The sequence below is a fragment of the Ornithorhynchus anatinus genome, chromosome 4, assembly GCF_004115215.2.
Source record: "Ornithorhynchus anatinus isolate Pmale09 chromosome 4, mOrnAna1.pri.v4, whole genome shotgun sequence".
In the NCBI taxonomy this organism is placed as follows: Eukaryota; Metazoa; Chordata; class Mammalia; order Monotremata; family Ornithorhynchidae; genus Ornithorhynchus; species Ornithorhynchus anatinus.
This window is the reverse complement of record NC_041731.1, coordinates 113,686,613-113,704,569: the sequence shown is the minus strand read 5'-3', so window position 1 is coordinate 113,704,569 and position 17,957 is coordinate 113,686,613. Positions and strand designations below refer to the sequence as shown.

Sequence of the window (17,957 nt, the reverse complement as noted above, 5' to 3'; positions counted from 1 at the left end):
TGTTGTCCCACGTGAGGCTCACAGTTAATCCCCATTTTACAGATGAGGGAACTGAGGCACAGAGAAGTCAACTGACTTGCCCACAGTCACACGGCTGACAAATAGCAGACTCGGGATTCGAAACCACGATCTCTGACTCCCAAGCCCGGGCTCTTTCCACTGAGGCATGCTAGCACTGCATTCTGTCTTCAATTCTTCTACCTTCTCTGCATTCTGCATTCTGACCACATTCTCCTCTTGATCTTCAAATCTCTAAAGCCCAGAATCGACTTTTCTACACAGTCTCTGGGCAGCTCAACTGATGACTGTGAATATTAATACCATTTTTTATGGTATTTTTCAAGTGCTTACTATGTTCCAAGCACTGTATTAAGCTATGGGATCCATACAAAATAATCAGGTTGGACAAAGTCCCTTTTCATTTATTCATTCATTCATTCATTCATTTCCTCCTGCCTTCAGGACATCTCAATTTGGATGTCCTGCCTTCACCTCAAACTTAACTTGTCTAAAACAGAACTCCTTATCTTCCCACATAAAGCCTGTCCTTCTCCTGAATTTCCCAGCACCATAGGCAGCACCACCATCCTTCCTGCCTCATACGCCCGTAAGCTTAGCATTATTCTTGACTTCCCTCTCAGTAAATGCACATAATCTATCACTCAGTCCCATCCATTCAACTTCAACAGCATCACTAAAATCCATCCTTTCCTCTCCATCCAAACTTCTACCATGGTAATCCAATCTTCTATTCTAACCTGCCTTGATTACCGTATCAACCTCCTTGCTGACCTCCCAGCCTCCTGTCTCTCCCCACTTGACACTTCACTGCAGTCTATACTTCACTCCATTCATTCAATAGTATTTATTGAGCGCTTACTATGTACAGAGCACTGTACTAAGCCCTTGGAATATACAATTTGGCAACAGAGACAATCCCTGCCCAATGACGGGCTCACAGTCTAATCGGGGGAGACGGACAAAAACAAGACAACATAATCACGATAAATAGAATCAAGGGGGTGTACACCTCATTAGCAAAATAAATAGGGTAATAAAATCTATATAAATGAGCACAGTGCTGAGGGGAGGGGAAAGGAGGGGGGAGGAGCAGAGGGAAAGGGGGGGAAAGGGGGAAAGAAGGCTTAGCTGAGGGGAGGTGAAGGGGGGAAGGGGGAGAAGCAGAGGGCGGAGCAGAGGGAGCAGAGGGAAAAGGGGAAGCTCAGTCTGGGAAGGCCTCCTGGAGGAGGTGAGCTCTCAGTAGGGCTTTAAAGAGGGGAAGAGAGTTAGTTTGCCAGAGGTGAGGAGGGAGGGCATTCCAGGACAGTGGGAGGATGTGGACCAGAGGTCAACGGCGGGATAGGCCACTCATAGGCTTATTCTCCATTTTACAGATGAGGTAACAGAGGCACAAAGAAATTAAGTCATTTGCCCAAGGTCACACATCAACAGAGAGGCAGGGCTGCATTAGAACCCAGATCCTCTGACCCAGAGACCCATGGATCCCCTAGGCCAAGCTATTGTTATATAAGGGTTATAAAAATATTAGTGAAATTTTTTCATGCCCTTTAATCTACCTTCCCAATTGGGACATGATGAGTACCTGTTTAATTTGCTGGCATATTGATTTCCTTCTTTTAATTTTCATAAAATCTGGTTTATTTCTCAAGTGTTTTCATTTTTGATGATGGATATGAATATTACCCAAACACTGTTAAGATGGGAGATGATGATTTATTGGTCTCGCCAAGACGTTATAGATTTGGATATCCTCTGTTGAAAGTTATGTCTCAAATGGCATGAAAAGAATCTTATGAGCTGTGTGTCCTCAAATGCAAAAAAAGGACAAAATGTAAAATACATTAATCAAACCTGAATGTAGCTATTTCATTTAGAGGCATTTTCATTTAAAATACTGCTCTGAACTCTTTAGTGCTAAATGTCCTGCGTTGGAACGATTGGACATATCTGTGTTTAAGTTAAAAAAACCCAGCTCAAATACGTAGCAATTAGTAATTAGAGTTTATTATGTTTAAGGTAATAACCCTCTCAATTGCTTAGCAACCAGATGCATCATATTAGAGGGTGTTATCGTCTCAAAATCTTGAGAGCTAAAGGAGGCCTTATAATTTATTTTTTTTAATTACCCTTAGTTCTATATTTATCCAATATAAAGGAATGTATACACTTGTCCAAGGTTGGAAGATGCTTTAGGTCTTATCCTATGGTTAGAATGAGGGACATTTAGAAGTCCTATATATATCACTGATGTAATTCTGAAAAGTAAGAACGGTCAAGTTCATTTTTTTATCCTTTACAACCCCCAAGCCCATAGTATGAGGAAACAAGAAAATTACAGGGTATTGGACTAGTCTCCCTTATGTGAAGACAGAGCAAGGACAAATATCTAACTGAGATGGTCAGTTCAAAAGTCAGTTGCATGGTGGCTTAGTGTAAAGAGTCCGGGCTTGGGAGTCAGAGGTCGTGGGTTCTAATCCCGGCTCCGCCACTGATCAGATGTGTGACTTTGGCCAAGTCACTTGACTTCTCTGTGCCTCAGTTCCCTCATCTGTCAAATGAGGATTAAGGCTGTGAGCCCCACATGGGATAACCTGATGGCTCTGTATCTCCCCCAGTGCTTAGAACAGTGGTCGGCACGTAGTAAGTGCTTAAAAAATACCAGCATTATTATTATTGCAAGACAAGAATTAGTGGGTAGAAGAACGAGGCAGCTACATCTGCACCCTAGCCTTGGGAATGATGCAAAGGGAACCTGTTGCAAATGAAAAGTTCTGAACAGAGTCCTACTTCAATTGGTAAAGTCTCTTGACTCTCATACTTTCAGGCAGGGATTTTGTTCGAGAAGACAGTGAAAAGTAAAGCCCTGGGAAGTCATCAGTGGGGGAGATTTGTAGGGTACAGGGTGGGTCAGTGTTTTGGAGCAGAATTTTCTAGTGGGAAATTCTTCTTGTGATAAGAATCATGGCAAATCTGACCGGCAGCATCAGGGCAACCCTGGAAGATGCTCTTTTCCCTTTTATATGCTATCTAATAATCCTTTCAAAGCTTCTGCTCAAAACCAACCATTTTCATAATTGCAGTGCAGCAAGCTGATCTATGTGTAACAACTGACTCCCCGATTTCAACTGGGCTACAATACTGAACGAGCTTTTATGTACTGTACCCTTCAAATGCTTTACGTCCTTCTTGCTTTTAGTTTCCCAATCTCAGGTCTCTAAATTAGCAAGCATATCCTACTATTGGCCAATTTCTGTGCAGAACATCTGGGTCGAGGTGAACTGAACTTCGATGCTAGGGGCCAAGCATGATCGTGTACTGCCATTTTGGGTGTATGTGTGTATCTGCCCCACATTTTCAAAGATGCTGCTGATAATTTATTGCCATTGTTCTTGACTGTCCCTCTCCCCCGATTAGACTGTAAGCCCGTCAAACGGCAGGGACTGTCTCTATCTGTTGCCGACTTGTTCATTCCAAGTGCTTAGTACAGTGCTCTGCACATAGTAAGCGCTCAATAAATATTATTGAATGAATGAATAATAATGTTGGTATTTGTTAAGCACTTACTATGTGCAGAGCACTGTTCTAAGCGCTGGGGTAGATACAGGGTAATCAGACTGTCCCACGTGAGACTCACAGTTGATCCCCATTTTACAGATGAGGGAACTGAGGCACAGAGAAGTTAAGTGACTTGCCCACAGTCACACAACTGACAAGTGGCAGAGTCAGGATTCGAACCCATGAGCTCTGACTCCCAAGCCCGGGCTCTTTCCACTGAGCCACGGCCTAGTGGAAAAAGCACGGGTCTGGGAGTCAGAAAGACCTGGGTTCTAATCTTGGCTCTGTCCCGTGTCAGCTGTGTGATCTTGGACAAGTAACCTGACTTCTCTGTGCCTCAGGTACCTCATCTGTAGAACGAGGATTAAGACTGTGAGCCCATGTGGGACAGGGCCTTTTTCCAACCTGATTAGCTTCTATCTACCCCAGTGCTTAGAACCGTGCATGGCACACAACATGCACTTAGTAAATACCACAGTTATTATGATTATTATTTTTTAATTCATATCTGCAGGTGTAGTTGGAAAAAAAACTCACTACACTCCCTTCCCTATCATTTGTGCCTAAGAGTAGACCCCCCGCTGGGCTTACCAGCTTTGTCTTAAGAGGGAGGCCCATCTCTGATTTCAAGTCTGCTCCTCAGTAAACCCAGTCTCTGCAAAGGCTTTGTTCAAGGAGAGAAAACTCTCTTCTTCTTCCAACCTTCTAGAACGACCGCCACCTACATTATTAAGAACATTGGCACCATCAAGTGTCAACTCCCTAAAATCACCCCTGTCCCTCCTCAGTCCCTCCCACTTCTGGTCCCGTTTTACGCTCTCCCATTCTTTCCAGCAGTATCTCTAAAGGACATCTCCTACCTCCTCTCCAATACCACCCCCTCCACCTTCACATAAGACCGCATTCCTTTGCACCTTATCAAAACTCTCACCTCCTCCCTTCCTCCCTCCCCAACAGCCATCTTCAACCGTTCACTCTCCAATGGCTTCTTTTCCACTACTTTCAAACATGCCCGTGTCTCCTAAAAGTAACCTCCCTTTATCCCATGGCTCCCTCCAATTAACTCCCCATCTCCTTCCTACCATTCCTTTCCAAACTCCTTGAGCGAATTTTCTACACCCACTGTCTCAAATTCCTGTCCTCCAATTTTCTCCTTGACCCCCTCCAATCCGGCTTCTGTCCCCTTCACTCCACAGAAGCTGCCCCCTCAAAGGTCACCAGTGATCTCCTTCTTGACAAATCCAGTGGACTCTACTCCATCCTAATCCTCCTTAACCTCTCAGTTGTTTCAACAACGTAGACCAACCCCTTCTTGTGGAAACATTATCCGACCTTGGCTTCACTGACTCTGTCCTCTCCTGGTTCTCTTCTTATCACTCTGGTTGTTCATTCTCAATCTCCTTTACGGGCTCCTCCTCTGGCTCCCTAATTGTGTCCCCTTCTATTCTCCATCTACACCCACTCCCTTAGATAACTCATTCACTCTCATGGCTTTCTGTCCTCCCACTTACTGTCCCCTCACTGTAGATAGCACCACTATCCTCTCTGTCTCACAAGCCCATAGCCTTGGCCTTATGTTCCACTCATCACTCTCCTTGTTTCCAGGAATGTATTTAGCCACTCTGTTTCACTGTACTCTCCTGAGTGCCTAGTACAGTGCTCTACATGCAATAAGTCCTCAATAAATACGATTGATTGTTTGATCACTGTAGACAACACCACCATCTATCTTGTCTCACAAGCCCATAATCTTGGAATCACCCTCAATTAATCTCACTCATTTAACCCATGTATTCAGTCGTGGCTTAGTGGAAAGGCATGGGCTTGGGAGTCAGAGGTTGTGGCTTCTAATCCCGGCTCTGCCACTTATCAGCTGTGTGACTTTGGACAAGTCACTTAAATTCTCTGTGCCTCAGTTACCTCATCTCTAAAATTGAGTGAGGTCTGTGAGCCCCATGTGGACAACCTGATTACCTAGTAGCTACCCCAGCACTTAGAACAATGCTTGGCACATAACAAAAAACAAAAAACATTTAAAAAACATCATTATTATTATTATTACCTGTCTCCAAATCCGTTTTGTTCTCCCTTCACAACATTGCTAAAATCCTCCCTTTCCCACTATCCAAACTGCTTTATCATTGATCCAAGCGTGTATCTTGCCTTGAATTCTGCTGACCTCCCTGCCTCCTGTTCATCCCCACTACAGCCCATACTTCACTCAGCTGCCCGGATCATTACTTTAAGAATCCCATCAGTTCATGTTTCCCCACTCCTCAAGAACTTCCAGTGGTTGCCCGTGCATGTCCATATCAAACAAAAACTCATTTTAGCTTTAAAACAATCAACTTGCTCCTTGCTATCTTACCTTGTTGATTTCTTACTACAAACCAGGGAATTCTCCATCACTGGACCCCTCCTACCTCACCTCCCTTCTCTCCTTCTATAGCCCAGCCTGCACACTCTGCTCCGCTGCTGCTAACCTCCTCACGGTGCCTCGTTCTCGCCTTTCCCACCGTCGATCCCTGGCCCATGTCCTACCACTCACCTGGAATGCCCTCCCTTCTCACGTCTGCCAAACTAACTCTCTTCCCCTCTTCAAAGCCCTACTGAGAGCTCACCACCTCCAGGAGGCCTTCCCAGACTGAGCCCTCCCGTTCCCTCTGCCCCTCCTTCCCTCCCCATTCCCCCTCTTCCCTCCGTCTGCTCTACTCTCTTCCCCTCCCCACTGCACTTGGGTATATTTATCTATATATTATTTATCACTATTTTATTAGTGATGTGTGAATACCTATGATTCTATTTATCTTGATGGGACTGATGCCTGACTACTTGTTTTGTTTTGTTGTCTGTCTCCCCCTTTTAGACTGTGAGCCCATTGTTGGGCAGGGATTATCTCTATCTGTTGCTGAATTGTACATTCCAAGCGCTTAGTAAAGTACTCTGCACACAGTAAGCACTCAATAAATACGATTGAATGAATGAATGAATGAACTTCACTCCTCTAACACCGACCTACTCACTGTATCTCGATCTCATCAATCTCACCACAGTCCCCTTGCCTCTGACCTGGAACTCTTTCTCACTTCATAGCTGACAAACCTTCATTCTCCCCACCTTCAAAGCCTTAATAAAATCACATCTCCAAAAGGTCTTTCCCAACTTAAACCCTCATTTCCCCTACTCCCCCTCCCTTGCACTCAGATTTATACCTTTTATACAGCCCACTGTCAGCCCCACAGCATTCATGTATGTATCTGTAATTTAATGTCTGCCTCCCCCAATAGATGGTTAAGCTTCCTGTGGGCAGCGAATGTGTCTACCACCCGTGTTACATTGTACTCTCCCAGACACATAGGACAGTGTTCTGCACACTGTATGTGCTCGATAAATATGATTGATTGATTGAGACATTTGTGCACTCAGAGGTGAATTTAACCATCAGTACTGTCTTCAAGTATGAAGGACAACTATATATAATTATATTGAGCCCATACACTTACCGTTTTTCCACAGGAATAATTTAGAACCATCCCCCGACCCTTCCGAAGGATCGGGACTCAACATCCCATTGGTTTTCCCTTGCCTCATCAATCAATCAATCAATCTTATTTATTGAGTACTTACCGTGTGCAGAGCACTGAATTAAGCTTTTGGGAGTGTACAACATAATAGAATCGGTAGACGCACTCCTTGACCATAATGAGCTCACAGTCTAGAGGGGGCAACAGACACGAATATAAATAAATAAATTGCGGATATGTAAATACATGCTGTGGGACTGAGGGAGGGGCGGATTAAGGGAGCAAATCAGGGTGACACAGAAATGGGAGTGGGAATATAGTAAATGAGGACTTAGGGAAGACCCCTTGGAGGAGATGTGCTTCATTCCGTACTTCTTTCTCCCGCTCTTCGGGTTAAGTTCTGGATCGACTTGAAACTCCTTTGTCAGTGTATGAAATGGTAGATCCCACCGGCTCGGTTGTAGTCCAGAGGATGTGGAAGGCCATTCCTCTTCCTACACAGGGCTGTCCAAAGGTCCAGTGGACAATAGAGAACAACCATTTTCCAGGGGAATACAGAAACCTAGCAAGAGATTCCTCTAGCTGTATTTCTCTCAGGTTGTCCACCCACTATGCTACGGGCTCTGTTGGCTAACTGAAATATGCCTAAAAGGAAGGTCCCCTAGAACAAAACTAGTCTGCAATTTGCAGTACGTTTTAAAGAACGTTTCCTACCGACCGCAGTAAATGCCATAGCTGCCAAGGGGAGAAAGAGGCAGACGCTAAAGCAGGAAACAAAGCAGGGAATTTTTAACATGCACTTTATAAATGTGCCATTAGCAGACAAGTGGCTTTTACTTACATCACTCTGACACTCGTGAATAGTTCAGCCAGTCAGTCACCATATTTTTCTAACCTCTTATCGTTGTTGAATATTTATTTAGCTTTGCAGAACACATTCTTGACGGATCTTCTCGTTAGGAGCTGCCATTCTGAGACCTGCATTTTACTATTGTGGGTTGATTTGTGAGAAATATATCTTTCTTACTTTGCCCAAGCCTCCTTCTCTCCCTCTCGTCGCCTGTCTACCTTTGTCTCTGTTCCTTCCTTGTTCTCTCTTTCTAATCTTTTTTTCTCTTGCCTCTCTCTAACAAATGCAATTCTCTATTCCTTACAGAGATAAAACTTCTATTCATTTCTAGGAGAGACATGGTTGCTTAAGAACCGCAGATTTGAGCCCTCTGTTATTTATATGGATATAATTCCAAATTCTGCCTTCGAATACCCACTAACTCCCATTGACTTGGATCGAGAGAGATTGGTAGTGAAAGATTGCTTATGCTATTTTAATAACTTTTTTGTGAGCCTCAGATGGAACCAGACTATTTTTTAGATTTATCTATTTAAGACAAAGATACATAACACGTACATATGGGTAGGTAATCAATTGATGGAAGCCAAATAACTCTATTGGATCATTTGCAATTTATTTTTGATACTTTCTTTAAAAACAAACTGATTAGTTACCTTTATTATTTTACACTTGATAGCACACACTGTTTGGCTCTGTGTCATTGTTGCATGACATTCCATTTGGCACACGGTTTATTTTTAGCCTGAGTCTATCAAAGTATTTTTCAGCAGGACTGTCATTGCAGTTGAACAAGGAATCATATTACAAGGAGAACTTCGGAGAAACGAAGAAGAAATATTGAACAAATGGGGAATTATAAATCTAGACCAACCCAAACATGCACTGGTAATTAATCTTCTTTCTTTAAATCTAATATGATCCAAATGTGATGGTAGCTAGTGTAGCTTTGGAAAATGAAGTCTTTTAAATTTTTAGGTAAAGGATGAGATCTTTTTAGGGTAGGGAGTTTTGAAGATGAGATGGACTCAAACCAACTCTCTTCCTAAAGGAAAGGTCTGCACAGGACCTGTTAAATGACTTGAAAAAATTCTAAGTGGATTATATTGTTAAACCGGCTTGGACATTTCACTGGAATATTCAAAATGTAGAGATTTTAAAAGTAATTTAAGCACTTCCTATTTAAAGATCTCAAACTCAGCCTGAAACCTAACTTTACGATTAAGTGTACATAAATGCAGTAGCCTTACAGAAAAGTGTACTACCTGATTGAAGAAAAAAATGGGGTCTCAATTCCTGAGATACCATTTTTAAGTATGTTTTTAAGTTCGCAATCAGCAATTTAACCACGTAATAGATTTTAAAATGAAAACTATAGTGTTGATGACTTGTATGTTCAAAAATGCCTCTGCCTGGTGAAATTCAATGGTCAACCTAACCTTGTTCGTTTCCCTTCATTAGATGAATGGAAAAAGAAAGTCGGTGAATCTTATGCTATTATCATCGAAAAATTGGAAGAAGACTTGCAGATTCAAGAAAAGGAGCTAACCGAACTGACCCATGTTTTTAGGTAAGTAAGCCCTCATGCATTACTTTTCTGCATGCCAGCTTTAGGATGTGATAAGAAGCCGTATCATTTCTGTTGCACCTGCGTCTCAAAGGACAACGCCATTTCCCCAGCCTGGATTCCCATTTCCATCTCCTCAGACTTATTTCCTCAAAGACATAATGCACCCACTGCTCTCCTCCGGCTTGAGGAGACTGGTTTTTAAAGCAAAAGTTCCATTGAGAGACCCATTTTGTAATGTAAGTCTTGCCAGCACCGTGAGGCGAGACTTATCCTTCTTAATGGCTGGAGCAAATAGTCCCCATTGTTCTCTAGAGCTATTAGGTCGAGTCCAATTTTAGCAAACCCTGCAGTCGCCTGACATTTGAAAAGATGGGCCGCAAAAGGCAGAGTGTCATTGCACTCCGGGTCATTCACAGAGAAGTAGGTAAGATTAGCAGGGTTTTGCAGAAGGTTTTGTTCTCAGAGAGCAGGAGCAAAATAATTTGGCATCGTGTCACAACCTCTGAAGAAGTAATATGCCCAAATAGGGGTGGCAGGACCCCTCTCTGTGTTAGAAGTGATCGGCGGAAATTGAATTTGCTATTGAAAGGCTGAATGTATTTTAGGTAGGGTGAGAGAAGATGACTGGCTGAGTGTGGAAAAATTAAATGCGAGCGATTCAGCTGGTTCACTCTGAAGCTAAGTTATTCTCCAGGATGTTACAGGAAATGCTATTTCCCTCCCCACACTCTGAAAGCGTGGGTTACTGAGGACTAAATACCGCTGCACAGGAAAAGATGTCCAGCCACTTGGGTATTTTGGTATAAATGTACCTAAGCACGAGTGGGTGTGTGTGTCTCTGGGTGTGCATGATTGTCCCTTGGGGGATTGGTTAGGGAAACTCCAGCTTCAGGGTGAAACGGCACATACCATCCACACTGGAGGACAAAGGCTAATTCACCAACTCATGGGTGTCTGTGAAGGAAGGGACAGAACTGCGGCTGATGGTGGCCGAAGGGGAGGCAGATGTTGAAGTGGAGAAAGAGATGGAAATGCAGGTGGGCTCCAGTTGCCGCTGCAGCAATGACTATGAATCCAATTAACTGCAAATAAGTGAATCTGTTTATCTGTCTGCTTGTTTTATGCCCCATGTTAAGCACTTACTATGTGTCAAACACTGGTCTAAGGGCTGGGGTAGGTACCAGTCAGTTAGGTCGGACACAGTCCCTGTCCCACATGGGGGCTCACAGCCTTAAGTAGGAGGGAGAACAGGAATTGAATCCCCATTTTCCAGTTGAGAAAACCAAAGCACAGTGAAGTTAAGTGACTTGCCCAAGGTCATACAGCAAGAGATTGGCAGAACCTGTCCTCTGACTCTCAGGCCCATGCTCTTTCCACTAGGCCACTCTTTGTTTACCTATATACACATATGCAAATATATGTATCATTTTAACAATCAATCAGTGGTATTTATTGAGTGCTTACTATGTACAGAGCACTGTACTAAGTGCTTGGGAGAGTACAACACAAAAGAATTAGTGGTCAATTCCCCGCCCATGTTATATATGTATGAATATATAGCATAACATAAAAAAGATCGTGTTTAATGCCTCTAGTGTATGCTTCCAAGCACAGTGCTCTGCACACAGTAAGTGCAGTGGGCAAGCAGTGTGGTCTGGTGGAAAGAGCATAAACCTGGGAGTCAGAGGACCTGGCTTCTATTCTCAGCTCCATTATTTGTCTGCTGTGTGACCTTAGGCAAGTTACTTTTCTCTGTGAAATGGAGATTAAATCCTCCTTCCTCCTACTTAGACTGTGAGCTCTATGTGGGACAAGGACTGAGTGCAACCTGATTATCCTGTACCTACCCCAGAGCTTAGTACAGGGTCTGGCACATAATGAACACATAGCAAGTACCATAACAAAATCCAACTGATTGATAGACCTGGAATGAAAAATGCCAATCTGACCCATAGGAGAGATATACATCACTCCCTCCCACACCTCTCCCATTCTCCTCACAGCTATAAGTTGAGATCTCTGTGGGGTAACTAAAACAGCCTAGGAATTCAGGTCTGGAATCAAAGTGGGGTTTTGTGTTTGTTTTTTGTTGTTGTTGGTTGTTTTATTGTTAATTGCTTATTTTCTGCAGGCACTGTACTAAGCACTAGGGTAGAAAGAAATTAATCCAATTGGACACAGTCACGACCCACGTGGAGCTCAGTCTTAATCAACATTTTACAGATCAGGCAACTGAGGCTCAGAGAGGTTAAGTGACTCGCCCAAGGTCACACAACACAGTGACGGAGTTGGGATTAGAATCCAGGTCCTCTGACTCCCAAGCCCGTGCTCTTTCCACTAGGCCATGCTGCTTCCCATTCAGGTTCCTGTTCAGTCTGGAAATCCCAGGAGTCCTAGTTTGGCTCATGCTTTGGTCTTGGTCCAGAGGACTCCTATGAGTGCCAGGGTATTTTGGAAGTTAGCCTGGGCCCTGGGTTGATGAGGAGAGTTTGAAATGAGAGAGATTCCTGGACTCCCCTTGATGAGCCCTGTAGCAGTCCAGGAATGGGCCTTTGGGAAGCCCGTTGGACAGGGAGTCACCGAGGGCTAAGCATTCCATGACCACAGTCAACTACTTCTAAGCCTCCATTGGACATTAGATCCACATCCCACGACAGCTTGAAATATTCAGGAGCCAGCTCAGAGATCCTCAGTGAAACTCCACATGGGACTACCTGATTAACTTGCATCTACCCCAGCACTTAGAACAGTATTTGGCACGTAGTAAGCGCTTAATAAATACCATAATTATCATTATCACAATTTGCCAAAATGTACATTCCAAGTGCTTAGTACAGTGCTCTGCACATAGTAAGCACTCAGTAAATACTACTGAATGAATTATTAGGTCCCAGGAGGCTCTTTTTATGATATCTGTTAAGCGCTTACTATGTTTCAGTCACTAGAGTAAGCCATGGTTAGGTTCAAGGTAATCAGGTTGGACATGGTCCCTGTCCCACGTGGGCCTCACAGTCTTACATCCCATTTTACAGATGGGGTAACTGAGGGACAAAGAAGTGAAGTGACTTGCCCAAGGTCACGCAGTAGATGAGTGGCAGAGCTGGAATTAGAAACCAGGTCCTTCTGACTCCCAGGCCTATATGCTACTCATTAGGCAATGCTGCTTCTCTCGTGCAGTGTCTCAAATCCTGGTTCCTAGGAAGTACTACTGTGGTAAGTCCTGGGCCCCTGACTCTCCCCTCAAAGCCCATGGGTTCTAAATTGATCCCGACCTCTGGCATCAAACACTGAAGAAGAAATCTGTCTAGACCCAAATTAATCACTGTCCCGCGCTAATAATAACAATAATAATAATGATGATGACATTTGTTAAGTGCTTACTCTGTGCCAAGCATCCTTCTAAGCTCTGGGGTAGATACGAGGTAATCAGATTGTCCCACGTGGGGCTCACAGTCTTAATCCCCATTTTACAGATGTGGTAATTGAGGCACAGAGAAGTCAAGTGACTCGCCCAGAGTCACACAGCTGATCAGTGGAATTAGAACCCACGATCTCTGACTCCCAAGCTCGGGCTCTTTCCACTGAGCCACGCTGCACTATTATGCAGGTGACCCACTTTGGGATTGTCATCATCACCATGGCCCAGTGGACAGAGCCTGGGACTTGGAGGTAGGAGACAGTCATTTATTCACTCGTATTTATTAAATGATTACTGTGGTGAACACTGCTCTAAGCACTTGAGAGAGTTACCCTCCCACGGGCAGCTGTGCCAATCTGGGCCATCAAGGAAAAGTCTGCCACGGGTGAGGCTTCCCGGGTGCCCCTGACCCGACGTCTGGCCACAATGGCTCCAGGTCACTGCGAAGACACCACTTAGTACGGTGCTTGGCACATAGTAAGAGCTTAACAAATGCCATCATTGAGAAGCAGCGTGGCTTAGAGGAAAGAGCACAGGCTTGGGAGTTAGAGGTCATGGGTTCTCATTCTTTCATTCATTTATTCAATCATATTTATTGAGCGCTTACTACGTGCAGAGCACTGTACTAGGTACTTGGAATGTACAATTCGGCAACAGATAGAGACAATCCCTGCCCAACGAAGGGCTCGCAGTCTAAACGGGGGAGACAAACACAAAACAAAACAAGTAGTCAGGCATCAATACCATTAAGATAAATAGAATCATAGATATATGATAAAATAAATAGACTAATAAATATGTTCATTCATTCAATAGTATTTATTGAGCTTGAGTGGTTACTATGTGCAGAGCACTGTACTAAGTGCTTGGAATGTACAATTAGGCAACAGATAAAGACAGTCCCTGCCCTTTGATGGGTTTACAGTCTAATTGGGTACACACCCAAGTGCTATGGGGAGAGGAAGGGGGAAGAGCAGAGGGAGGGAGTAGGGAGAATGGGGAGGGGAGGAAGGGCAGAGGGAAAGGGAGGGCTCAGTCTGGGAAGACCTCCTGGAGAAGGTGAGCTCTCAGGAGGACTTTGAAGAGGTGAATTTGTGTGACTTTGGGCAAGTCACTTAATTCTCTCTACCTCAGTGACCTCATCTGTAAAATGGGGATTAATGATGATGATGGTGGTATTTGTTAATCACTTCCTATGTGCCAAGCACTGTTCTAAGAGCAGGAGGGGGGGATGCAAGATGATCAGGTTGTCCCACGTGGGGCTTACAGTCTTAGAGAAGCAGCTTGGCTCAGTGGAAAGAGCCCGGGCTTGGAATTCAGAGGTCATGGGTTCGAATCCTGACTCCGCCCCTGTCAGCTGTGTGACTGTGGGCAAGTCACTTCACTTCTCTGTGCCTCTGTTCCCTCATCTGTAAAATGGGGATGAGGACTGTGAGCCACACGTGGGACAACCTCATTCCCCTGTATCTACCCCAGCACTAAGAACAGTGCGCTGCACGTAGTAAGTGCTTAACAAATACCGACATTATTATTATTAATCCCCATTTTACAGATGAGGTCACTGAGGCACAGAGAAGCTAACTGACTTGCCCAAAGTCACACAGCTGACAAGTGGTGGAGCTGAGATTAGAATTTCTGTCCTCTTACCCCCAAGCCCGTGCTCTTTCCCCTGAGTCACACTGATTAAGGGTGTGAGCCCCACGTGGGTTAACCTGATTACTTTGCATCTACTCCAGTGCTTAGACCAGAGCTTGGCACATAGTAAGTGCTTAACAAATACCATAGTAATTATTAGTACATTTCTGCCCCTGCTCTGCCGTTTGCCTGCTCTGTGACCTTGGCAAAGTCACAACTTCTCTGTGCCTCTCTTTTCTCATCAATAAAATGGGGATGAATAATAATGTTGCTATTTGTTAAGCACTTACTATGTGCAGAGCACTGTTCTAAGTGCTGGGGGAGATACCGCACTTAATATGTGCCGGAAACTGAACTAAGCACCGGGATAGGTGCAACCTAATCAGATTGGACGCAGTCCCTGTCCCACATGGGGTTCACAGTATTAATCCCCATTTTGCAAATGAGGGAACTGAGGCCCAGATAAATTACGGGAGCAGATCTGTGCTATCAACCCCATTCCATATTTCTTTGTGCCAACCCTACACCACTGGCCCCAGGCGAGGAAGAGACAAATATGGCTAGAACTGAGGAGAATCTGGCTACCATAATCTACCAAAGCTTTCCTTGACTAGAATTTCATTAGACTATAAGATTTTTAAGGGCAGGAAACATGTCTGCTAAGTCTATTGGACACCACTAAACACTGAGTATAGTGCTGTGCACACAACGAAAGTGCCCACTATATATCACTGGTTGAATGACTGATTCTCCCGCTCTACCCAATGATCATAGGTCCATGCTCTAATAATAATATTTATCAACTGCTTACTATGTACCAGGCACTGTACTATAAGCTGGGGTAGAAACAAAGTAATTGGGTTGAACATAGTCCCTGTCTCACAGGGGGCTCACAGTTTCTATCCCCATTTTACGGATGAGGTAACTGAAGCACAGATAGGGAAGTGACTTGCCCAAGGTCACACAGCCAACAGGTGGCAGACCTGGGATTAGAACCCAGGTCCTTCTGACTCCCAGGCCCGTGCTCCATCCACTAGGCCACAAAGCTTCCCTAAAAAGCTGTGCTGGGGCTCACTTTTCTTGGCTACAACTTGCCAAATCCCAGCTGTTGATGTGGTGGGCAATTCTTTGGGGGTGTTGGAGTAAGTGGGAGGTCAGGAAAAATAGAAATTATCTTGGGGTAACTGGCTTGCTCATTCTGAATCCTCACTCCCAAGACATCATCTTTACAGAAGCTATAAAGTTACCCAAAGAGGATACATTTAACTGGAGAGTCACAGGTGGAAGATCACTGATGTAAACATGTGTTTTTCCATTTGTTAACAAATCTCTATGGCATATCTAGTGGATGTTAATTCCCTTCATTAAAATAGATTTTCCAGTACATAATGGCCAAAGCCTCTGTCAGTTGCAATATATATCCTCCCAGGCATGGTTTTCACCCACAGTATAGAGCTGAGAGTGAACAACTAAAGTGCAGTGAGGCAGTGAGAGTTACACTACTGTCCTTCATCTTCCAATAATGATCTGAAGGAAAGCGAAATGGAATTGTAAGCAGATTTCAAATTTAAAGATGTCTCACTGAATCGACTTGTATATTTTCTCTTTGATGAACTGGAAACTGTGTTATTTCATATCGTAGTCCACTAGTTGGTCTGAGCCTGGAATTTTAGCTTCACCAAGGAAGACTTTTGGATCATCGTGGGAAATGGCGGTTTTGTTAACAGTGAAATGCCAAATTTTAATGTGAGGAAAATGAATAGATGAAATGACTATGATAGGCAACTCCAATTGGTTAAGATGGTTCCACCATGTGTTTGGCACATTTTGCTCTATGAAACATTATTCAGGGGAAATTCTTCAAAATGTTGTAATGAATGGGTGGTTCATAACAGGTGCTGATCAATCATCTCATAACTTAAACTACAAGGTCTCCATATATTCTGAGAAGAGCGAGGTGTGGGAGGAGAGGGGGTCAGGACTTTCCGTGGAGCTTCATAGGAGGAAAGGACTGTCACGTGGGGAGAGGACGGGAGCAGCAAGCACACGTGGTTTCCTCCAAAATTGAACTGTGTGGGGGTGAAGCTGGAGCTGACCTCCGCCCAAGGGGCAAGGGAGATTCCCCACCTGTGACATTGCACCTGCAGCTCTCTCAGCTGGTTGTGGAGAGCTGCAGCTCTGCGTGGGTGATAGCATCAATCAATCAATCAATCAATCAATCAATCGTGGTACTGTGTGCAGAGCACCGTACTAAGCACTTGGGAGAGTACAATATAAAAAAAATTGGTAGACATGTTCCCTGGCCACCACTAGCTTACAGTCTAGAAGGGAAGACTGACAGTATAAGTAAATAAATTACAAATAGGTACATAAGTGCGGTGGGATGAGGGAGGAGTGACTAAAGGGTACAAATCCAAGTTCAAGGGTGACTCGGAAGGGAGCGAGAGAAGAGGAAGAGGGTCTGGTCGGGGATTCTCCATGAGATTCCAAAGGCCTGAACTAGGTCTGCTTCTTTGAATTTTGGTGACACCTTTGTGATCCATATTTTGCCTGGGGCTCCAGTGTTGCACTTTAATAAGTTCTCATTTGGGGTTACATCTGATGTCCGCTAGAAAAGCAGGATCATGGAAAAATAAGTTTAATGGAATGATGAACTGCATTTCTTTCTGAGTAAAAGGTAGAGGCTAAAAAAGTGGGTTCATTATGCTAACAGAAATAGATAACCTTCAAGTGCAGAGCAACCATTTTTATTAATATCAGGCAGACACTGAAGGAATTTATGTGATTATGTATTTGTAATATTTGCTGCATTTTAATTAGGAACTTCATCCCTGCCGCAGTAAGCACTATGCACTCAGTAGGATGTGGAAAGAGTGTGGCATGGCAGGTGATTAAAAACATAGAGAAATTTTAAAAAATGAACTGAGCTTAGAATGTTGGAGTGCATAAATAGGATTCGATTGGCGGTGAATCTGATACCCTATTACTTGTAGAAAGATGAAATTTCTCTTTAAAGAAGGGTGAGTTTTAAAGTCTTGAATATTTTAATTGCATGCATCAAAACAGAAACATTTGACTAGAAATGAATGGGAAGTGAGAATTTGAAAGTAAATATAGTCCAAAGTTATTTTCTTTTAAAATATAACATTCCAATTATTAATGCTAACACAAGATTTTACAATTGAACTCACACATGATGGTGAACCACTGTACGTCAAATCTCCCACTGATTCACAATGGACTAGTTCCCTACCATCAAATGTGAATTATTTCTATTCAGAGAAGGAAGGATTAAGCCTGGTGGAGTAGCAAACTTCTGAGCAGGGGGAAGTATATGAGCTCTCGCTACGAGCTATGTAGAAACCATCCAAGGGAAGATTCAGT

The 17,957-nt window shown here is 43.7% G+C and overlaps 1 protein-coding gene across 5 annotated transcripts in view; it reads left to right on the top strand.

Annotated features, from left to right (window-relative positions):
- Positions 1–8,722: 8,722 nt before the first annotated feature.
- Positions 8,723–17,957, top strand: part of LOC103170225 (serine/threonine-protein kinase TNNI3K) — a 340,681-nt gene continuing 331,446 nt past the window's right edge. For all 5 annotated transcript variants that reach the window (XM_029062873.2, XM_029062872.2, XM_029062871.2 and 2 more), the window contains exons 1-2: positions 8,723–8,838; positions 9,412–9,520. In XM_029062873.2, coding sequence (XP_028918706.1) covers positions 8,799–8,838; positions 9,412–9,520 — 149 coding nt within the window. In that variant the 5' untranslated portion in view covers positions 8,723–8,798. The remainder of the gene's footprint in view (positions 8,839–9,411; positions 9,521–17,957) is intronic.